The 23,754-nt window shown below is 47.1% G+C and overlaps 2 protein-coding genes across 3 annotated transcripts; one reads left to right on the top strand and one right to left on the bottom strand.

Moving 5' to 3' along the window:
- Window positions 1-178: 178 nt before the first annotated feature.
- On the top strand, window positions 179-16,116 carry LOC119382856 (E3 ubiquitin-protein ligase trul-1-like). Its single transcript, XM_049412825.1, has 3 exons — window positions 179-872; window positions 12,359-12,574; window positions 16,089-16,116. The coding sequence occupies exons 1-3, from the start codon at window positions 343-345 to the stop codon at window positions 16,114-16,116; spliced, it is 774 nt and encodes a 257-aa protein (XP_049268782.1). The 5' UTR covers window positions 179-342.
- A 1,194-nt stretch (window positions 16,117-17,310) lies between these two features.
- LOC119382855 (dehydrogenase/reductase SDR family member on chromosome X) lies at window positions 17,311-21,064 on the bottom strand. Of its 2 annotated transcripts, none has more exons than XM_037650734.2 (7): window positions 20,608-21,064; window positions 20,426-20,530; window positions 19,914-19,978; window positions 18,998-19,099; window positions 18,702-18,909; window positions 18,409-18,601; window positions 17,311-17,999 (listed from the first exon to the last, which is right to left on the bottom strand). In XM_037650734.2, exons 1-7 carry the CDS (start codon window positions 20,658-20,660, stop codon window positions 17,775-17,777), a joined length of 951 nt encoding a protein of 316 aa, XP_037506662.1. In that variant the 5' UTR covers window positions 20,661-21,064; the 3' UTR covers window positions 17,311-17,774. The 2 variants fall into 2 exon arrangements, with proteins under 2 accessions (XP_037506662.1, XP_037506661.1); XM_037650733.2 differs by having other exon boundaries at window positions 19,914-19,982; window positions 20,608-21,063.
- Window positions 21,065-23,754: the final 2,690 nt, after the last annotated feature.

The raw sequence follows: 23,754 nt of genomic DNA, 5'->3' as shown, positions 1-23,754 counted from the left end.
AACATAAGTGAGAAAGCATGCATCGCAACCGGTTGATGCCACATTTTAGCGAAAGCGACGCGGTCTGTCGCGACTTTTATTAGGTCCTGTTGTTTAGTAGCTCAGATCTAACTTTACATATATGGGGCTTCGACGTGTATAAAGGTGATGGAGAAGCGCGCCCCACAAGCTAAGCGAAAACGACGATGAAGTCGGGACGGGCACGTGGCAACGCGCTTTCTTTCAAACTGGCCCACTAGGCTCGGCGTCCAACGGTCAGCAGTCGGCCACTGCTGAGCGCACTGGAGGGTCTCGCCGACCCAGTGGGTCTGCTGACCTGATCGTCGCCAAGCTTGTCGCGCTATGCGACCGAGCTGCTGCATCTGCATGGATACCATTCAGGCCAGCAGCAGCAGTAGCAGTAGCGACGGCAACAGCGTAAGCGCTACCGAGTGCGGCCACGTCTTCCACGACGTCTGCCTGCGTCGCTGGCTGGCAGCGTCCAGGAGTTGCCCGACGTGTCGCAAGCAGCTCCGTGGTGAAAGGATCGTGAAGCTCTTTCTTGACGGGGCGGACTTGCTGCCCGACGGTTGCATTAACAACGACGGCGGCCCGTTGCGACTGCTTCAACGTCAACTAGGCGTGGCCAGGTCACAACTGGAAGCGGCCGCTGCTGCCGAGAAGCGGCAGCAAGAGGAGACCTACGCGCTACGCAGTAACGTGCGCCGGATCGAAGGCGTCGCGCGAATGTACAACTCCAAGTACGCCAACATGCTGCGCGAGAACAGCCGCCTGAGGACGCAACTGAGGGACCTGAGAGAAGAAGTCAGGGACAGGAGGATCCTTCGCAGAGAGAACTTAGCCCTTCAGCATGAGCTGCACAACAGGGAAAGGTAAGACGTATGTATTTATATAACCGATGAAAAGATCGGTGGGTCTGCGATATATTAGTTTTTAAACTTTGTTTTTACATATTACATACATTAAAAAATTCTGACATTTAAAGGCGCCTGACGTCTTCGTCGAGGCGGAAATACTTCGCCACTGCTAAAGTTACTTTGAAAAGACATTGAAGGCTGAAGTTGTACAAGGCGCTACAATTTATGACATGCCCACTTTCTTAGAAATAAAGCCGTGCGTAATTTGATATTCATAATCGAATTTTAAGGTACCGATCCAAGCGGTATCGAAACCGCGCGGCGATATCGAGCTACAGCATACAAGAATAGTACACTGTAGTACACCTTTTAGTGCACTGTAATCGAGCCGGGCGCGCAAAGGCGACTGTTCGACCGGAACTTCCCTTTTACGAATTTTGAATGAATGCGCGTCACGGCGGTATCTTGTAGTGGGACACGGCAAGTCAATTAAAATGTTGATGCACTCTTTTCCAAAAGAAAAAAAAAAGCTGTTCCTTAGGCTTAGCAGTGTCATTTTCTGGGCCAGTTGGTACATCACAAAGTGTAGGGTTCCAGCATGTTACGACGCGAGCACAAGAGAAACGCCCACTGGCCTTCGTCTTGTGCGTTTCTCCTCTTGTGCTCGCGTTGTAACGTGCTCGCACCCTTAACTGTTTATTTGGGCAACGCGAACGTTGCAGCCGGTGCCTTGCCTTTCCCGCGATAGGTCTTCAGAAAGGCCGGGACGTTGAACTTCAATATAATGAAATTCTCGATATAACGAAGTATTTTCGCTTTTATAACCCATGACCATAGAACCGAATGCATTTTTTGCCGCAACATAACGAAACGTGGATCTGCGATTTCAATATAACGAAGTTTCACTCCTAAGAGGGGTCCAAGGAAACAAATTGAATCTTCCGATGGCGCCAGCGGCTTGAACGTTGGTTTTGTGCGAGGAGCCGCCGAAGCAGGGCAGCGTTTTGGCGACGAGGAAGGAGTGCACCTTAATGCTCTCCTCACCTTCGGAGCGGCAGAGAGGGAGAGCATGTGGCCAATACATGGCATGCGGGAATCCTGGCGCATCAAATCGCGCACTATATTCAACCTTCCCAATGGATCGTAGCAACGCCCATACTGCCTTCCCTCGCTCCCAGCGTATCGTGCGCGGGCCGCGATAAGATTTTAGATGTGGAACATTGACATAGCAAGGGGCGAGCATCAAGGTCCCTACCCCGAAACTTTTCAATTTTGAATGTGAAAAATGCATATGTATGCAATATACATTTTTCAATATGCATGTGATGCACGCACACATAGAAACGAGTACGCCCCCCCCCCCCCCCAACCCCACCCCTGTCATCCGTCAAAAATTATTCTGGCTATGCCTCCGATGTGGAACATTACGGTGAAACATTTTTAGGGGCGAAGCTCCTTATGCTGTGGGTCTGTCCATTTTCCGTTTGTTTGTAGCAGCCACCTCTAGTTCGTGAGAAGCGCGCATTCTGGTATGCAGTAGAAGAAGACGACGTTGATGAGTGAGACTCGTGCATGTTCTCCTGTGTGGCGTTTTCTTCTTTACCACGTCTCGTGTTTTTAACAACGCCCGAAGACAACGTTTCAGAAGTAACGCGCCATGAGGCTCCCTCTTGGCGCGCTTTCTCTTTCGCTCAGAGTCGCCGGATGGAAGACAAGGCTACAGAGACCCACCCACGAGATAGCCGTTAACTTTGGCAAAAGATTGCCGTTCTCTTATGTTTTCTTTACTTGTTGTTGCCTTCTGTAGTTTCCCGACTACCATGTAAGCCTGGCTGGTTTTATGTCAAGCTTGTAGACGATGTGGAACGGGAACCCATACTTACTGCGGTGGACGTTCTCTGTCTTACCGAGACGTGGAACGCCAAAAGACCGTATATCAAAGGATATATACGTTCCAGTCGTGTGCATCGATGATGCAGAGCGTCCTGCAGGTGGTGTGGCCGTATACGTCAAACAGAAAAGGCACAAGATCTGAAACTACTACCAACGACACAGAGCCACAACGGTGAATATGCTGCCATCGATTTTGATAAATGCATCATCATGACCATGTACCTTGCACCCAATTTGTCGAGTGCGAATATCAAGACATTCATTGACACGGCATTGTGTATTTGTGACAAGTACAAGAATAGACCATTTGTGTTAGTTGGTGACCTGTATGTCGATATTACCGAAAAGAAGAATGAGTGGTTAATACAACATATGGCAGCCAAATGTGCTCTCACGTGCACGTCCTTTCATCATATGAAACCAACGACCATCCGAGGGACCGTGTATAGACCTGGTATTTTCAAATTTCCAATTGCAACTCGTACAGGAACCACTATCCCTTCATTTCACGGACCATAAAGCCGTGATAATGAAGGGACAACGCAAGCCAAGCATCATCTAATTAAGAAAAATAAAAGTTTGATGTTTGTAATATACACACAGTGTTTCTCACTCTTTATGATTGATGAGGCGTTACACAGAAGATTCACGGTTTACCGATGATTTCCTCCGGAGCTTCGCCCCACTCATCATCATTCACCACGTGGATATGCTGTGATTTTTTGCCCAGAGTGTCCCTCTATTTTGTATAGCAATAAAAGGTAACCCGCCTTTGATGGCTTAGTGGTTGTACATGGTGTGGCGCCATAAATGCTAAATGAGAAAAATTAATAACGCTGCAACAGGGGCTAGTTGGTACGTCTTCATCTTGTAATGCACTGCAAGGTTTGACACAAGACAAAAAACGAGGGACAACACAGGGTGATGCGCAAACTAACTACTACTATATATCGAGAACGGACAGACCTATGTACAAGAAAGAAAGGAGGAACACGAAAAGGGGGTGTTGGAATGCAGTTATAAAAAATGGTAGAAGAAAAATATACATAGAAAGCATATCAGCCTGTCAGTGCCACCAACACGTCAAGAATTATGCATGTGGTAACATGGTTGCCTTGAAAAAGTTATTTCGTTTTGAGAGAGGGCTATCAAGGGAGTGCAACACACCTTTCACTGACGCACATATGAAACGCTTTGGTAATTTCCCTCTCTGTCAGATCAAAAGAGCGCGCCAAAGCTTTTGTGTCATGAAATATCGCCGTGCACTTACATTCTGCGCTGTGAGAAGCCAAATGGCCAGGGTGCGTCAACAGCGAAACAGCGTAATTATGCTCTTTAAGTCTCTCATTAATGCACTTCCCAGTCTGGCCTATGTACTTCCTATTAAAGGAGAGGGGAATGCCATACACAACGCCCTCTGAGCATCCGACAAATTTGTTTTTCCGATTCCTTCCTTACGCTGTCACATTTATTGACTCTTTTGCAAAGCCCCTTTAGCTTGTTTGGCGCTGAAAAAGAAAACGTACGTCAAACTTCAACATTACTTTAATTCCATGAGAGAAATTATGAATACGAGGTCTTTCCAAGCTCCCACTAGGCTTCGAGGATTGTGCTTTCTTACCAGCAGCAACGATTGCAAGGGCCTTTTCAGCAACTGAACAAATAACCTCATCCGGGTACGTACGGTGCCTTTTTTAACCTGATATACTGTGTCAGAGACTTTACGATACCTTGCTGCACACAAAGCAAAGCTACTCCTCTTTTTACCAGTTTTGACTGCCCAGAATCGAACCTAAGTAGTTCCCCATCTCCCCTAGGATTATATAACCAGCACGTACGACGATTGTTCGAAATTATTTTTACATCAAGGAACTGTATAGCACAACCGGTAGGGAATTCCAACGTAAATTTGAGCCCTTCAATTTGGCTTTGAACGATGTTCTTCTTCCATAGGGGTGCAAAGAACATAATCGTCTACGTACCTAAAGCAGGCACAAACGCCTCATTCACAATGAAGCGGTTCCAGGGATCCGTTTCCTTCGGCCATATACAGATCTGAAAAAATAGGCGCTGTACAAGATCCATGGAAATACGGTCTTTCTGGGAATATAAAGACCCTTCGAATTCTATGTAAAGGGAAGTTAGATACAGGTTCAAAAGGTTTACAAAGTCACACAATTGTGTCTCGCTTTTTTCCACAAATCTGGCATCGCCAAAGTCCTGAATAGCATTCCTCACAGATTTGAGCAAAGGCTGCCTGGGGATGTTGAAGAACATGTCCTTAACATTCACTAAAACACACTGCACTGTCTTGGTCCTGGCGAGGAACGCCATCAGTTCTTCCGAGCTTCGGATGCGGAAAGGGTCCTCAGTGCAGATTAATGACATCTGCCTCTGCCAGGTCCCTCCGTCTTCAATGATGGTTCTGAAAGGGTTCCCTTGCTTGTGGGTTTTAACGGCGAAACAAGGGTTTTAGTGAAAGCTGCTTGCAGGTCTTGATGCTCTTCGCCAATTTTTCCAGCCCCATCGCAAGACACGTTTGTACAGCTTTCGACCCTGCTTTTTTCAATCTTCTTACTCCTCCTTCTTCTACCGCTCCAACATTCTTGTGAATGGCTTCCAAGTCTTTTATCTTAAATTCGACCTTATCAAGGAGAATGAATCACCCTATCTTGTCAGCGATTAATAGACACCGGTTCTCGGCCCGTTTCTGTCGTCCTTGTGGTCAAACCTCTTGGCTTGGGGTAATTCTTCACCACTTCTACTACATGCGAAATGCACCCTAGTTTTGCTTCATCGGGAACCTTCTTGGCCAACAAATGAGCCATTGCCAGTATAGCGGCTGGTGTTGGCGAAGGAGGAAAAACAAACTTCGGCGCCCTTTCCCCAGGGTATCCATGACGTATTCCAGAATGTTTCGTCCAGACAAATTCAGGACTTGGTTCTGGCTACACATTCCCATGCTAGCAAGGCTTTCTTTTCCGCCGAATCGCAAAAAAACATTTGTCATGTATCCTTGAGTTCTTGCCGAAAATTGCCTCGTACGTTATGCCTATGTGAAGCCGGTACAGCCTAATCTTCCCCCAACTCTCCGACCATAGAATCTTGCAAAATCTTCTAGCATTTCTTTCCAAAGGTGCCATGTTACCGAGCATAGGTGACAGGATGGGCGTAGTGAGGCCTTCCGTGAGAGCAAACGTCAGGGTGTGAGTACGTACCCTTTCTTCAGAGATGGTGTCGACAAAGTTGATGCGTGGTATGGGAGGGATGTTAGGAACAAAGAAGCCCGATGAACTCGAAATACATGCTATAATAACGCTGCAAGAGGGGCTAGTTGCAGGACTCCCTCAATCACCCTATCTCGAAAAGAAATGAACTTTTAGAAGGCAACCATGTTACCGCATACATAATTCTTGACACTTGTTGGTAGCACTGACAGGCTGATATGCTTTATATATTGTGGAGATAGCTTTATCACAAAGCTTACCCTACGAGGCGACCGTGAAGGGACGCGACGTTCTCCACTGCCGCAGAGAACAAAGACGCTACGGCCGGGTTCGTCGACTCCGGCACGGCGCAGAAAAGGCACTCGAGGCAGGATGTCAACAAACAACACGGGTTTATTAACCCAAGATGCAGCACAGTACGAAAGTCACGGGCTTACAGGCCGTAAAGGGAACTCCGCAAGACCGATCGAGTACGCTTGCCAGCGGTGCTACGACTATCACACAAAGGGCAGCAGTCGAGCACACGAACGAGAAGCCGCCTGCTAGAGCAGCGCGTCAACCTCTCATGCTAGCCTGGGAGCATCTCTCGCGGGCAAGCCCGCGCAAGACAGAAGCACAGAAGCGAGCTCAAGGGGGAAGGGGGTTGTCACTGGCGGCCACGGTGTAAGAATATTCAGGTGTTGACACTGCGCTCGCCTAAGCGGCCAGAAAATGTTCGGTCGTCGGTCCGTTGAGCGGTGCGCCATCTAATGGCTTGAGACGGAGAGCGCCCGCGAGTAGCCGAATCACGGTTAGTACACTCTTGGCATCTTCGACAAATCGCACCGGTGCGCACCGGGGCGCCCTGGTACGCCGTTTAGTCCAATCATCGTAGCGCCTGGGCGCCCCGGTGCACACCGGTGCGAATTGTCGAAGATGCCATCTATCACGGTGGTGCTACGTCATCGCCGCCGTGCCCTCTCCTGTTGCTCTCTCGATTTCGCCCCTCGACGCCGCTTGGCGCATGCACATTATCCAGCAAAATGGCACAGAAAAATGCACGTTATCAGCAGCATGCGCGTTGCTATGGAGACGACTGCCCCGCTTTTCGTAGCGCCCTCTGCAAGTCATCTGATAAGAACCCGAACATTATCTGGACGCACGTGGATTGCGGTTTCCCGTGCGTTGGGGGACAAGTGTCATCACCTGAGTATATTCTTACACCGTGCTGGCGGCCAATGAAGACAGGCGTTGCGCAGTGACGTAAGCTAGCTTGGTGGCGTGAGCATGTCGAGGCATGCCCGGACGCGTGCCCGCACGACGGGTAGCTGACGCATGGCTCGCACCAGACAAAGAGGCCTGGCGCTGCCGCCGTGGTCTGCCGATTAACGGCGGTTCCCGGCGCTCGAGCCGCGCGGGGCCAACACGCGCGCTAGCTGGGGAACGAGGCGCCAAAGGGAAGGGCGCGCTCGATTCCCACAATATATATATATATATATATATATATATATATATATATATATATATATATATATATATATATATATATATATATATATATATATATATATATATTGTTACGGGGAGAAAAAGGCGTTGAAGGTTATATTTACAAGGTATATACAGAGGACAAAGCCAGGCATACAAGATGGAGTCAAGTCCGCGCCGGGATCAGGGAACGTCGTCCTCTTTCATCACGTCTCCCTCTTCATCTTCGGTAGCGCTTCGTAGCATCACCCCCGGCGGCGAAGGCACAGACCCGGTGCTTGAATGGTCCGAGTGATACCGCTTGAGTCGAGTGACGTGAACAATTTCAGGGGGTCGCGCTATGGTAGTGTCCAGAGGTTTGATTTCGTACGTGACGTCGGTGACTTGGCGCAAGACACGGTACGGACCAGAGTACGGAGAAGTCAGCTTCTCGCACAGGCCAACTCGCCGTGACGGCGTCCAAAGAAGGACAATGTCACCAGGATTGAAGTGGATATCGCGGTGGCGGGCGTCGTAGATGCGTCGTTGTTTGTCCTGCGAAGTGCTAAGACGAAGACGGGCAACCTCGCGTGCCTCTGCAGCTCTAGCGATGGCATCACGAGCGTACTCTGATGTCGTATGAAGAATGGGAGGAAGGAGCGTGTCGAAAGGCAGCGTGGGTTCTCGTCCGTAGAGGAGAACAAATGGAGAGAAACCTGCGGTATCATGCCGAGACGTGTTGTAGGCAAACGTTACGAACGCCAGAGCTTCGTCCCAGTCACGATGATCTGGAGAAACATACATGGCGAGCATGTCTGTTATAGTTCTGTTCAGCCGCTCAGTTAGGCCGTTGGTCTGAGGGTGATATGCTGTGGTGAACTTGTGTTTTGTAGCACAAGAGTGCAAGATGTCTTGGACTACCTTGGATAGAAAGTATCGACCCCGGTCTGTAATGAGCTGTCGAGGAGCGCCGTGACGAAGGATGACGTCTTCGAGGAGAAAGTCAGCGACGTCGGTGGCGCAACTGGTAGGGATAGCCCGTGTGATCGCGTACCGAGTGCTGTAATCTGTGGCAACAGCTATCCACTTGTTTCCACTGATGGATAGAGGAAAAGGGCCGAGGAGGTCAAGACCAACCCTGTAAAATGGTTCGGTTGGTATCTCGATGGGTTGAAGGCGCCCTGCTGGAAGGGTGGCTGGTGTTTTGCGGTGCTGACAAGGCTTGCACGAAGCAACGTAATGGCGAACGGAGCGATAAATGCCGGGCCAAAAGAAGCGACGTCGAGCACGGTCATAGGTCCTTGAGACGCCCAGATGACCAGCGGTTGGAATGTCATGCAACTGTGCGAGTACAGTCTGACGCATATGTGTGGGTATAACCAGCAGCAGGTCAGGTCCGTCAGGATGCATGTTGTGACGATATAAGATGCCATCTTGGAGCACAAACAGACGGAGAGACGGAGGAGTTGTGGGGCCACTCAGCCTGTTAATGATGTCTCTCAAGTGAGGATCACGTCGTTGCTCGTCTCCGATGTTGGCGAACGCTGAAAGTGCCAACACGAATGTAGACTCGCCGCTCTCAGGAGGATCTGGTGGGTCTACTGGATGACGCGACAAGCAATCTGCGTCCTCATGTTGGCGACCCGTCTTATAGACAACGGTGAATGAATATTCTTGCAGCCGTAAGGCCCACCGACCCAGCCGTCCAGTAGGATCCTTTAACGATGAGAGCCAGCATAAGGCATGGTGGTCGGTGACAACGGTGAACGGCCGTCCATACAAATATGGGCGAAATTTGCCCACCGCCCAGACGAGCGCGAGGCATTCGCGTTCCGTGATCGAATAATTGCGTTCCGCGGGTGACAAAAGTCGGCTAGCGTATGCAATGACACGGTCGCTACCATGCTGTTGTTGAGCCAGAACAGCACCAATGCCATGGCCGCTGGCGTCGGTACGCACTTCCGTTGGAGCGGACATATCAAAGTGGCCGAGAATCGGTGGCGACGTGAGGCGCATGATCAGTTCTGTGAAAGCACTGGCTTGTTCAGGACCCCAGGCAAAAGTCACATCCTTCTTCAGTAGATCCGTGAGAGGGCGCGCAATGTCAGCGAAATTGCGCACAAATCTTCGAAAGTAGGAACACAGGCCTACAAAGCTGCGAACGTCGTTCGCACAGGTCGGCACAGGGAAATCCTTGACTGCGCGAACTTTTTCTGGATCGGGACGAACACCAGAAGAATCGACAAGGTGTCCGAGGACAGTAAGTTGCCGGCGGCCGAAGTGGCATTTCGACGAGTTGAGCTGAAGTCCGGCCTTGCGGAACACAGAAAGAATTGTCGAGAGACGCTCGAGGTGTGTCTGAAAAGTCGGCGAAAAGACAATGACGTCATCGAGGTAACATAAGCAGATTGACCATTTAAAACCGTGAAGGAGAGCGTCCATCATTCGTTCAAAGGTAGCTGGGGCATTGCATAACCCGAACGGCATCACTTTAAAGTGATAAAGGCCATCAGGCGTAACAAATGCGGTCTTTTCACGGTCCATGTCGTCAACTGCAATCTGCCAGTACCCGGAACGAAGGTCAATTGAAGAGAAATACTTCGCACCACTGAGACAGTCAAGGGCGTCATCTATCCGCGGTAAGGGGTACATGTCTTTTTTTGTTACCTTGTTGAGATTTCGGTAATCGACACAGAAGCGCCAGCTGTTGTCATTCTTCCTGACGAGCACGACAGGGGAAGACCAGGGGCTTGAAGAAGGTTCAATGATGTCCCGGGCAAGCATCTTGTCGACTTCTCTCTGCATGACTTGGCGCTCAGTATGGGAAACACGATAGGGTCGTCGGTGGATCGGGTTAGCATCGCCGGTGTTGATTCGATGCTTCACAACGGTTGTCTGGCCCAGTGGCCGGTCATTGAGGTCAAAGATGTCCTGGTACGACGCGAGAAGGGCACGAAGGGCGTTCGCATGTTCGGCCGGGAGGTCAGAGGCGATCATTTTCGTCATGCTTTCTGATGAAGTTGGATCCAAATCAGGACTGGTCGGCAATTGTGTATCCCCTGTTAAGGCGGAAATGTGGTAGTCGCAGGCCGGGGCAAGGGTTGCGAGGGAGATACCCTGGGGCAGCGCCTGAGGGCATAGTCCAAAATTGACGATAGGGAGACATGCGGCATTGGCGTGAATACGGATGACGGTGTGCGGGAACGTGACATTTTGCGAGCAGAGGACGGTAGCGTTGGGTGACACGACGTAATCTCCGTCGGCCACGGGTGGATCGGGAGAGACGTCAATGTACGTAACGGCCAGAGAGGGGACGCGAACGAAAGCGGCACAGCACAGCTTGCTAGGCGCAGGATCAGAAGGCTCAACGGCATAAGGTAAGGCGAGTTGGACGACACCCGTGGCACAGTCAATAAGAGCTGAATGGGACGACAGAAAATCAAGTCCTAAGATGAGTTCATGCGGGCATTGCTCCAATACGTAGAACAAAACACAAGTATGGCGCCCAGCAACAGTGACGCGAGCAGTACACATCCCAGTGACAACTGGAGTTGCACGATCGGCTACACGGACCACAGTGATCGGAGCAGGAGTGAGCACCTTGCACGGAGGTTCGAGTTCATAATCGATACGTGAGCGCCAGTGTCGATGAGTGCTATAACAGGTGCGCCGTCGACATCTACTTTGAGCAGGTTGTTGTGTCCAGGTAGTGTAAGCAGAGGAATTTCGGGTCGGGTCGTCAAGGCAGGCTCACCTCCAGGAGCTGCGCCCGTTAGTTTTCCGAGGAGCGGCGGGAGTAGAAGGGGGAAGGTGAGCGACGACGCAGAGGAGAGCGGGACAGGCGACTGGACGGCGAAGGGGAGCGGTGTGGTCTTGCGGGCGATGAGGGTGTAGCGGCGTCGTCGTCAAGGGGCGCAGGCTGGCGGGAACTACCAGGTGAACGTCGGATGTTGGGATAGGTCGGCCAAGGCTGTGAGTTCCAGGAACTGCGACAGTGGCGAGAAATATGGCCGACGCGTCCGCAGCAGAAGCAGATGGGCCTGTCATCGGAGGTTCGCCATTCCGCCGAGTTCCGGTAACGAGGACGGGCGTACGAGTTGCGGGGCAGATCAGGTGGGGCGGGTGGACGGTAGTCGGGTCTGTTTACTGGGCAGAGTGTCTGGATTCCTGCGTTGGCGAGCTCCTGGCGTACAACGGTCTGGATGAGGGTAATCGTGTGTGAATCGTCGGGGGCACGAGCTTGCGCAGGGACCGTAGATGCAGCTTCAATTTCGCGACGGACGAGGCGTACAATATTCTCAGCTGCAGCAGGAGCAGGTGGTGGACGGATGTCCTCGCAAGTAGACGTCGCAGCCGTGTTGGGAAGACGTGAAAAATGTGTCGTAATCCGACGACTTTTCGCTTCTTCAAAGCGTCGGCATTCATTAATGACGTCGTCCACTGTCGACGAGTTGCGGAAAAGCAGGAGAGTGATATATATATATATATATATATATATATATATCTTTCGTCTACCATTTTTTGATTACTGCATTCCAGCCCCTCCTTTCGTATTCCTTCTTTCTTTCTTGTACATAAGTGTCCATTCTCGAAATAAAGTAACTGTTAGTTTGCACATCACCCTGTGTGGCCCCTTGTTTTTTCTCGGTCTGTGTCAAACCTTGCAGCGCATTAAAAGATGGAGAAAAATTAACGGTGAAATTGACAGATGTGGCAACCACCTAGCCTGCTCAGAAATAACCTAAGGCATCACTGCAGCACTGCAAACAAAGTTATACTACACCTACTTAAGGTGTCTTCTTGATTCAAAACAGTTCCTGGTCACGGAAATGCCACGAAAATGAATGAATTTGCGCAAGCAGCTGGTACAAGTAATAGCCACGGACCTATGATATATAGAAATGAGCAGCGACACTTTTCTTTCCCGCTCTGCAGGCAGCTAGAAATTGCCGAAGAGCTCCGTAACCGCATGGATCATGCGATGGGTGGCCTCAGTGCCCAGCTGGGCCAGCGTGAAGCCCTGTTGCAGCAGCAGGCGCAGCAAATCCAAGCACTGCAGGAGGGTGCTCATCATCGCACCGAATTCATGTTGCAGAGCTTTCAGTGGCCACCTCCAGATTGGGATGACGGGTCGGATGACACGCCGCAAAGGTGCGCTCCTGAATGCGTGTGCGGGTAGCCGTTGAGTCTTCAGTCTGGTTAACTGTATAAATGGGATACTGGGACTGCTATTCTGGACACTGTGCAATTGCTCTGCATTGTCAGCTCTTGATGTAGCAGAAGGCTAATTCGGCCTCTCCGACTGGCTCAATATGCCATCATTACAGAATTAAAATATAGAGGAATTTCATAATCCACCGGTGGTGACAAGGCCGAACAAAAGCAGTGGCAAATATACTGCTGTCCTGCTCAAAGAAAACGTGTACATGTGCCAGTTGATTTTGTTCCTCAGTATTCAGTGATAGCGGTAAATTTCTTTTAAGAATGATGCCCCTCAGGAATGATGTTCTGCAGTAGGAGCTGCAGAGGGCAGAAGCAGGGTTTGCACTGAATTCTTTAAGCTGGTATGGTCAGGCAGCACTGAATCAGTATGTACACACTACAAAGATTGTTACATGTGAGTATGGTTAGATTTTAGAAAGTAAAATGTTGTTTTAGTGAAATTATTAAATGCAAAGCATTTGTTAGTGAACCCAAGGCACTTTTAACGTTTCTATCTACATATCTATCTATCTATCTAGCTGCCATGTCTGGGTGCTCTTGTGATCGCCTCCTTCACCTGGTGTAGACCAAAAGTGGCATGGGAGTGCAAGAGGGTTTGATGAATACGACTGTCTGGTCATGACATGAATGACATGAAAATGCTGTCGCATACGTCCCAAACCCTTTTCTCCAGACACATGTGGCACATAACGTTTACAACGGAGCATGGTAAGCGGGTATGTGCCAGAGGTGATTGACTGTTTATATTTTCCCAGGAATGGTGAGAACAGACATAACATAAATGCCAGAGCTTAAAGAAGAACAGACATCGGCAGCGTTGACCCCACGAATGCAAAGAATAAAAATTAGGATCCTAGCAGGAATCGAACCCAAGCATTCTGCGTGGCAGTCAGGTATTCTACCACAAAGCCACGCCACGTCCTGAAACTGCTTTATAAAAAGACACTATACAGGCGTAACGTTGATGCAGCATCAATTGTGGTTGTAGTGCTGGCTATCCAATTTTATAACAAAGCAATAAACATTGCATATGTACTCCTACGATACAGACGCCATGCTGGGTTAACGTGAATTGTGGTTAAAGTGTTGGCTCCGCTTTCATAGAAGTCAAATAAACACCACATTTGTATTCCTGTGATTCAGCAAGCTATATTCAAGCATTGCTCAACCCCGGAGGAAGGTCACGTATGATATTCACATCATCGCATTGTAAAGTGCACTTCGTTTTGATAGTACTCACGTCTGTGCTCTAAAGTGAGGGCTGACGTTACGTCAGACCATAAGTTACCCTTTATTTTTTTGATGAAATCTTCCTGCCAGTGTACATGGTGCGCTCAGTGTGAAATTGTACTTTTGATGTAAGCTATTGCTGAATTTCTATGGTCCCTTAATAAGTTCCCTCCATGCGAATTGTATATGAGTAAACAGGGTTTCCAGCTACTGCATGGATAGCTAAATTTTATTCTGTGCTATGTCTAGTGGTCCAGGTCCAGCTCCCAAGCGGCCACGACATTAAGCAGGATGACTATGCTCAGTGAAGTAAGTATACCATTCGTCTGTGTAAAAATTATCCTTTGCATTAACCCCACTGTGGACAATACTGTTGCATGACTTGTCAAGTTATCTGTAAATGTTTTAGCTCTTGTAGAACTTTTGGTACTTCTATGAAAAATTTTGTACAGATTATGCTGCCAAGACTTGGTGAGAATACTGCATGTGTACGGACATTCTACATGCTGGAATAACGCCACTCACAGTCAACTCGTGAAGAAAGGACTGAATGGGCCCCAAAACGTCAGGTTCAGGGGCATAGCCAGAATTTTTTTTTGGCGGGCGAAGGGGGGAGGGGGTAGCAGGGTGCTCGACCCCCCCCCCCCCCCCCAATGTTTATGCATGTTCATGCACGTATTTGTATGTGTGCACGTATATATACATATTTTTGGGGGCGGTGGGGGTTAACCCCTGAACGAACCCCATTGCTATGCCACTGGTTTCTACCTAAAAACTGTGGCTTGGCACTATTTCCAGACAGATCCCTCTCAAGGACACTTACTTTCAAGTGCATGAACATGAACTAATACACCTGTGGACAAATTTTTGTTTGCACTAGCAAAAAGTTGTTTATGCACACCTTGGCTCTATGCACATGAGCCAGACACGTTTGCTGCGTACAGTACTTATTGGCAAGCACATGCCTGGTGAAACCTTACTTTCATCTACCCGACTGCTGGTTTCAGAGAACTATTGTGCAACTTTGATGCCACCCTGGCTCACTGCTGAGACTTCTCTAGTATTAGCAAGGCTTAACATCATCACAATGTACTAACCGCATGCACCGTTTGCTTGACAAGGAAAAAGGCAGCATAAATGCAAGAGACAAGAGTGAAGTTGTAAGGAGATAAGTAGAGAGAGAGAGAAAGAGAGAGAAAGCGTGACAAGATGTGCTGACGGGTGAGGAGTGAAATGAACGACAGGACAAGGCATGAACAAACAGAATACATGCAAACTCGCACGGTGTACTGTTTCTGAAATGGAAAGTTTGCTGCATCAGCGCTAATCTACAACACAAAGCAGGTCGCGCTGTGGAGTTTAGACAGCACTGGTACAGGAATGCAAGGGTTTTCAAGGACAGAATATAATTCCAGGACCTTCAAGGGTCTTGAAAATGTACTTTTCAGATTCAAGAGTTTTCAAAGTTTTCAAGAACCTGTACAAACCCTGGACTGAATGCTTAAAGGGGCCCTGCAACACTTTTTCAAGTAGCCATGGAATGGCTTCACTAAAGGAGCTTATTGCCTCACGAATCGACGGCCGCAAAAATTTTTAGAATCTGTCCAGTACAAGCGGAGTTACAAAGATTTGTCGCATGCTGCAGTTGCTTTTTTTCTTCTCTTGGCCCGACGAAAGCGCTGGAAGCCAAGCAGGGAGGGATGGCACTGAGAAAGGAGGTACGTCACATGCGCCTCATGAACTTGAGTACTTTCTTTTTTCTTAGAACAAGCGGCGTACTTTCAGTGCGATCGCGTGCGTGCGAGGGCAAGTGGCGGCCTCTTACGGCGGCCGCAGTTACTAAAGAGCACGCCATGTTCAAAGCAGCCAATGGCGTGGAACTTGAGTCAGTGACGCAGTAGTTTTGAGTAAATATCATCATTTGTTGAGAGAAGAGGTAGCGATTTTTAGCTGACTTTGAGAATTTATTGTAAATCCCAGGCTGCGTGCTGCGCTATAATGTTTGGCTCATGTGTTCTCGGGAGCCTCGACTACCAATCGGCAGCCTTTTCTCACCACGCTGACAAAGTGTTGCAGGGCCCCTTCAACGTTTTAAGCAACAACCTACAAGCACAAAGTAGTTTCTATGAGGACTGAAGCATTAAAAATGTGCATTCATCAGTCTGACAGAGATTCAATGAATTCAAAAATGGATTGTTTGCTTCCATTGCAGTGGACAGTGGATCCAGAAGACAACCTGAAGGACGCTGCCTTAAGTCTTTCCGAGACAAACTATATGCAATATATGTGGCATATTAACAGCATTCCTTGGCTGAAGACAATTGTGGCATGATTCTCGTGAGAAAAATGATGCTGTGTAGTGCGACGGCCCGACTTCATTATTTAGAAACGTACGCAATTAATAAAAACACACACAGATCAAGTCTTCGCGACAAATTTATTTTAGCATGACGAGAAATGAATGTGCGTGTCGACTCTCGATATTATCTTGTTTCACATAGCTTTGTTGAGCTTTTCTGTCAAATATGGCATTGATGTTATGACATGTCCTTTGTTATTTCTTATCACCCCTCTCTTATGTAATGCCTTGTAAACGGCCCTTAAGGGTACAGTATATGATGATGATGATGCTTTGTTGATGTTGGCATCCACTCACTGGTAAACATTTTAAAAGTCACTCTGACCAAACAATGAATGTGTTCAAACTGCGTGCCTAGCAGTCTCAACAATATTTTGAAGAGAGGAAGAGGGATGTCACAAAGCATTAATAAGCTTCAACAGAATAACTGAGCTACAGTTTGCAGTTCATTCCCAATGTTTTGCTCATTCAATGGCTAGAGCAGTATTTAGAATTTGCTGAATGAGGAATGTTTCCAATTTTCAATTAATGCCCTGCAATTTTCAATTAATGCCCTGCAATTCATAAAACACACAAGTTAGCCCTTTTGACAGCAATTTTCACTGATTCCAAAAGTCTTTGACATTTAGTTTATGTATCTCATTGACTATCCACCTAGTTCTTTACTCTTTGCAAATGACCTGCTCTAGGTACAAGCATTGCAAAAAAAGAACAGGAGTGACAAGATTATCTAGCCTTGTAATATTTGGCAGTGCAGCAGCATATATAGACAGTGGAAAAAAAAGGTGCTTCGTAAGTTTCACGCCGTCGTGAGACAACGAGAGTAGTTTGACTAGGTGCTTTATGTCAAAGTTGCAGCCACAATGTCTGTAATAGCCTGCATACAGCTATATCCACATTTGGAATGCATCTGAATTCTTGATGAATGAGTTAGAGGCAGCATACAATTTGTGACACAGGCATAACACCCACTACACAGTTCACATCACACAACAATAATGCATGCTGTTTTTTTTCTTTTGTTATATGTACTTAACAAGTTGGAGATTTCACCAAAACTTGTCTGCAAAAACTGTTTCAATGTGTATTTGGAATATAATTCAACAATTCATAGCGCCTTATATGTTGCATACTTCTCCTTCACACTATGACGAGTGGTATGTTAAACTGGTTCCTAGAGAGCACCAACTCTGCTTGCAGCGATGTGGAGCTCTTTAGACACAGAAGCAAGAGCCAGATGTTCTCGGAGAAATGTTACCAGGATTCAGGCGGACATCACTAAATGTTCCTAGCTCTAAAACGAGATCACCTCCGAGCTGTTGCATGACGCTCTGAATGAACTAGATGATGGCATTGTAAAAGCTTGATTTAAGGTGGCTGCTTGTAAAGCACGTTTCGAGAGCGCATGAAAGTGACACGCAAAATGCACCATGAGTGTATGTGCCGTGTTGCCATTTTCCACAGCCTGGACTATACTTGTGAGTTGTTAAGACTGAAGCCTACTTGAAGACCATAACCAATGGCCCCGCATCCCGATAGCTAGGTACGAAGAAATGGTTGAGTGGAAAGTGGTGATGATGCAGAAGGAAGCCAAGGCTGTAAGCAGGCCCAGGTCTCCTTCCACAATCTATCTTGCAAGGCACGATCTTTTGACTGCAGTGCTGGCTCGGCTACGGCGCATTCCTCCAGGTAAGCACCACTGACACCTTCCATGTCCGAGGACAAGGCTGCGTACAGGCTTGTTTGTGCTCCCTCCTCAGGTGTCTGTGGAGAGCAGCAGACCACCTTATTAGAGCCAAACATTCATGCCTCAAACATACTTACAACAATGGTAGTATAGAAATTACAAATAGTCTCAATGACTAACAAGCGATGAAAACAACGTCTTTGTGTCCGTATGGAAACCTTGTCCACAAAACAATAAAGGTTAGAAGCCATTGCTGACATTTTTTATGGACATGTCAGCTTAATCAATGGCCAAGAGAAGTTACTGAATGGTGAACAAGGTGACTTCGCACTAAGGTCACATTGTGCACGGACAGGTGACATTAGGCGATTTTATTTTACATATAGACAAGTGACATGGGGCGATTATGCCACACCTTCATAAAAGTGCACCATCAGTGGCAAAGGAGGATATGCAAACAGACAAAATAAAAAAGTGGGACCGTACCTTGAAGAAAATTCCAGAAACTAAAGGAGCCCAGAAGACTCGTTTGTAGAGATTTGTATCAACGATTCCAGGGTGCAGGCAATTAACTGTCACAGGAATGTGTTCCACATGAAAATAACGTGCTAGCGACTGAGTGAACATCACTTGGGCTAGCTTTGACTGTGCATAGCTGAAGTAACTTGAATACAGGCTTCTGTAGTGAAAAAAACAAAATGCAGCATTACGGCCCAAGTAATGATAAGTGCGTGAGACTGTTATCAAACGCTACACTGACAATATGCGGGGCAACGTACCTGCTATGCATGTCGTCAAAGTTTATGCGAGCCACCTTGTGCACACACGAGGAAACATTAACTATTCTAGCCATCCTCTTTGGTGTTCCGGCAGATATCAACCGTGGGAGCAGCAGAGCTGTCAACAGACAGTGGCCAAGGTAGTTGGTGCTTAGGTGCGATTCAAATCCGTCCTCGGTCTCCTGGTATGGAGTGAACATGACCCCCGCTGCAATATGTGCACGCATATACTCTGAAGCTCATACTTCAATACACTAGTGCCGCTGCTGTACAGATAAAGCAAAGCAAGAGCTCACCACCACAGATGAGGATGTCTATGACGACATTGCGCCTGAGGATCTCTTGCGCGAAATTGTCAACCGATGACATCGACCTCAGGTCAAGTGGCAGTATTTCCACTGTAAAATAGCGAAGTGAAATCTTAAGGCCGTGAAGAAACTAAAATTCTTCTATGTACACCTGCGAGAAATATGAAAGAAAATGCCCAAATCTGTACTGCAGTTTCCTCCATAACTGTGCTCATACGCCATGATAGCTCTACTTTGCCTTTTGGGTAGGAGTGAAGTACCTATACAGCACTCTGCTGCTCTGCACTATATGTAGTAGGTTTGACCCATCGCTGCAAGGGCTGCCATTAGGCGTATACAAAATGGTAACAACCTCATTTATCAAGCTTTGGGTATGCATTAAGAAAAAAAATTGCCGATCAAAATTAATCTAGCTACATCCCCCAGAGTACAGTGCTTCTAGTAGACAGAGTGGGTTTAGAGAATATAAATTGTGATACAGTTTGCAGAGAGATTCACGTATGCAACTGCCTTAGATTGTCACCACTGTGCATGTGAGAACGCAAGCCACACCTTGGGTTGGCATATGTGACCCTATTTATCAAAAATGGCGTACGTAACCAAGAAATAAAAGTCCTGGGCACCCTGTTCTAAAGCTCTCTTAACACGTTAATTTTCTGAAACATGTACCACACACCTGTTGCAAAAGTAACATTATTCCATGATGCTAAATGTTTTACAGGAAAGTTACTCTGACACCTATTTATCAACGTAAACATTACTTCCAATTGGGCTGTTCTCAGGCAGGAAGAAGAGAAAAACACCCTTGCACACCTCTGAACCTTGCCCACAAGCACTGCATAAAAGCATATGTTGTAATTTTCTTTCATGCTGCTCGTGGCATAAACAGTTATTCAAAACACACCTTCACTTCCAGGAATGGCTTCTTCCAGGTACTTCTTGACATTTATGGATCTCGCTGGTGAAGAACTACCTGAAAACATTGTGCAGTTATGCAAAATAAATGTGCATACGCAGAAATGGGAGTAAGCATTGATGCTCTTCCACCACGAAAAGATGAAACAGAAAAACAAAAACAAACTGAGAGGCCCATAGCAAACAATCTTTAATGACAATGGAAGTGTGACCCGTTGTGCTTATGAAGATAGAACGCGCGCGCGCACACGCACACACTCTCTCTCGCTTCCTTTTCATGTCAATCGGTACGAACGTACTACTATCGCAACAGAACGCCGACCGAGGTTTACGTTTCGGCTCCCACAAGTACACCGGTGTACGAACGTGAAACTTTCACACTCGCACAAGTATGATCAAATTCTTAAATGCCGGTCTTTTCCCGAGCTCAAAGGTTGCAACATTCACCCCAGTTTCAGAACAATATCAGCCACCTCTCGTAAGCGAAAGTACGATACTTACCGACAATCACTCGCGCGTTCAGAGATAGCAATGCTCTGACTGTTTCCAATCCTAAACCCTGCGTCCCACCGGTAACGACAGCAGTTTTCTTCTCCACGGAACTGTCTGAAAGCGAGCAGGTGAGCGCAGCAATCAAGTTACGTTTATTATAGAGTAAAGCGCGAAGTATTGCAAGTACTTACAAGCCGCTTTCGGTGCCGGAAGAGCAAACACACCTCTGAACCTTTGCGCACATTCCCTGAAAAAGTACTCCGCCGCAATGAGATGAACTTTGAACCAAGTTTCAATGTGGAATGCCGCACACTCCAACACGCGGCGAATCATCGTCGCCGTTATCCTCGGTAGCCTCGGCTCAGCTGTTGTCGACACGAGTGCTTCCGTGTAGCGCGAACATGTGCAGGCGCGCACCTTTCATCATAAATCACCATGTACCCAATCTGCAGCGAGTCGCCAGCTTGCCGCGTGCTCAGCCGCACAAAAACAAACCCACGTGGGTACGTCCATTCATGCGTCACTCCTTTCACATAAAAGCCGCTAAAAGCCGCTAAGTGCTGGCTAAAATATATCACTTAGCCAACCAACTCCGAGCAAACTGGGCAAACCGCTTGCCAAGATTATTCCGCCACGACGCGGCGCCCTGAGCGTTTGTGCGGTAAATTGTGCGGCGGCGGCTCTGTAGGTCATGCTGTAGGCGCACGTTTTCGACTGTTCCGATTCGCTGGTCACATTGCCTATGCACGTCGTGTTCCCGACGTCGAAAGATCGACTAAATGACGAAGGGTTCGGGCAAAATATTTCTGCACGACCGCGTTGCGGCGGGAAATGGTTGGCGTAGGAGAAAATTAATGTGAATAATTTGACCGACTTCCTCCTGTGCCGAAGGAGACAATGAAACACAAGGTTACAGGCTTGCCCAGTTATCGAAAGAGATGGAAACGAAGCATGGTTTCTAGTTCTCTTTTCATCAAATGCAAAAAATTTTGCTCAGAGCATATCTGAACCATGATAGAACTTCGAGTTTTTCTGTACTGTTTATTGTAAAGCTTTACATACACGACACAAGAAGAAAGAAGTGTACGGGACTGCGCTGGTCCCGTCCACTTCTTTCTTCTTGTGTCCTGTATGGAGGCGCAGTCTTATGTTTTCCATGTAAAGCTTTCATTTTGTCTCTATGCAGTATCACTTGTTCGAACTGCCATTGTTGAACATTTACACATTACTTGAAGTGTGCGTCTGTGTATGTATGTATGTATGTATGTATGTATGTATGTATGTACGTGTGTGTGTGTGTGTGTGTCTGTCTGTCTGTCTGTCTCTGTATAGTGGCTTTCTCTGTGCTTTAAGACATCGCTTCCATTGTATCACTGTTCATTCTGATATCCTCTGTTTTGTATTTGACCATCCATTGTATAAATTTGATTATTCCTTTGATTTTTTTTGTTGATGTTTGCATAATTGTTTATTGTTCTGCTCCCCGCCTGCCTGGTCTTCAGTGACCGCAAAGTATATCCTAAATAAAATAAATAATAAATAAATCAGGAATGCATGAATAAACCAGCAACTCTCTTCCACAGTGCTCCAAAGAAAGGCCTTCAATAATGCCTTGAGATGTTCTTTACATGTCAAAAAGGGAAAGGATTCTATACACTCGGAAAAGTATCAAGACTTCAGCTGAACCAGAGAGTTGGAAGTTGTGGCATCTTTACATATATGGCTTTCATAGGTGTACAAAAAGGTGTTTGATTCTGTAGGGATTCCACCACTCATGGAGCCAAGAAAGCCTAAAAATATGGTTGGAGAATAACATGCAGAAGGCAGAAGTAACAAGAATCCATGACTGGCAGTTAGGTATATACAAAATCTGCGCAAGACTATGTTTATATATCCAGGTGAATTAGTAATAGGGGATCCTGATCATATAAAGGAAACATATAGAAGAATAAATAGGGTTGGAATGCATAGAGCAGGCACTACCAAACCATATGACCGCCAGCTCACCGCTATCCTTGAAAAGAGAAATGTACAATGATTGCTTTCTGTTGGTATTAACGTATCAGACATAAATTTGGAGGCCAACATCTGGGCTAGAGAAGTTAAGGGCCATGCAGCAAGCAATGTTAACATTAAACAAGATGAAGACATGCAGTGTGAATTGAAGAGCAAACAGGGGTAGTTGATATACTTGCTGACATTAAGGGGATAAGATGGCGCTGATAAGGCCATGCAATGTGCAAGGAAGATAACCAGTTGTTTATGAGAGCGATAGAGTGGGTGCCAAGCGAAGGGATGCGCGGCTGAGGTCAGCAGAGAATCGACTGCTATAATGAATTTCTGAAGCTTAGTGGATAACACGAAATCAGCTCAAACAAGAAAGGTGTCAGTGGAGATTGTTGAGAGAGGCCTTCGTACTGCAGTGGAAATATACTGCTGCTGATTACGTGAACACCATATAAAAACCTCCACCTGCACCCCCCCCTCAAAGCAACGAATGCAGATTTCTTGCAAAATTTTAACCTAATTTCAGGAAACGATATTGAATTCGGGAACTTGTATTAGCAGCAGAGCTGTGCGAATAGCAAAATTTTGGGTGCGAAGCGAATTCGAATATTGAAGTGTGAGTGCGAATCGAATATTTTTCTAATACTTCGAAGCAAAATTGCAGAAAAAAAAGTTGGAGAGGATTCCTAAGCGTATTCTTATGAGATAGCAACATGAAAGTGTTTATTTTCGCTAGGTTGATGAAGCACTGGCGGGGTGGTGTTTCATAGTAGTCTTATCAGGAATGAGGCAATGTAGAGGCCGAATCATATTTATGTACATGATTTGGTGCAACCAAAGTGTTGCCGACAACACTTTACACGTGATAGGCAAAGATGCCATTTCCTCAGCCTCTTCTCCTCTTTCAACTTCTGTGGAAGCCCAATTGATGTGACAGACAAGAGTGTGCTCCCTTCAAGTCCGGAGTTCAAAATCTGCCTTGTAAACGTCGATATATAATAACATCTGAAATGTTGGATGCTAAAAATCTTCGGCGTCCGATTTTTCGGACTTCCTGCCCAAACTTCAGGCCCAAAACAGCATTAATTTAGCCCCCAACTCTGCCACATCTTTCATCTCCATGTTGGAACCAGCGTTTTCTTGAGTTAATACATTTGCAACCGTAGCGGAGCTTGAAAGGCAGCTTTGCCGCAATACGGGGGTGTGATGAGGTGAAGCATATTGAAAATCTAGGAACCACTTCCAATCGGACGTTGACTGTCTCTTGGCAAAGTTCGACCGTAACGGAGCTTGAAAGACAGCTTTGCCGCAATACGAGAATGTAATGAGGT

Source organism: Rhipicephalus sanguineus, chromosome 2 (assembly GCF_013339695.2).
Source record: "Rhipicephalus sanguineus isolate Rsan-2018 chromosome 2, BIME_Rsan_1.4, whole genome shotgun sequence".
Taxonomy (NCBI): domain Eukaryota; kingdom Metazoa; phylum Arthropoda; class Arachnida; order Ixodida; family Ixodidae; genus Rhipicephalus; species Rhipicephalus sanguineus.
Note: the sequence above shows the minus strand (reverse complement) of the source record. Positions and strands in the feature narration are given on the sequence as shown.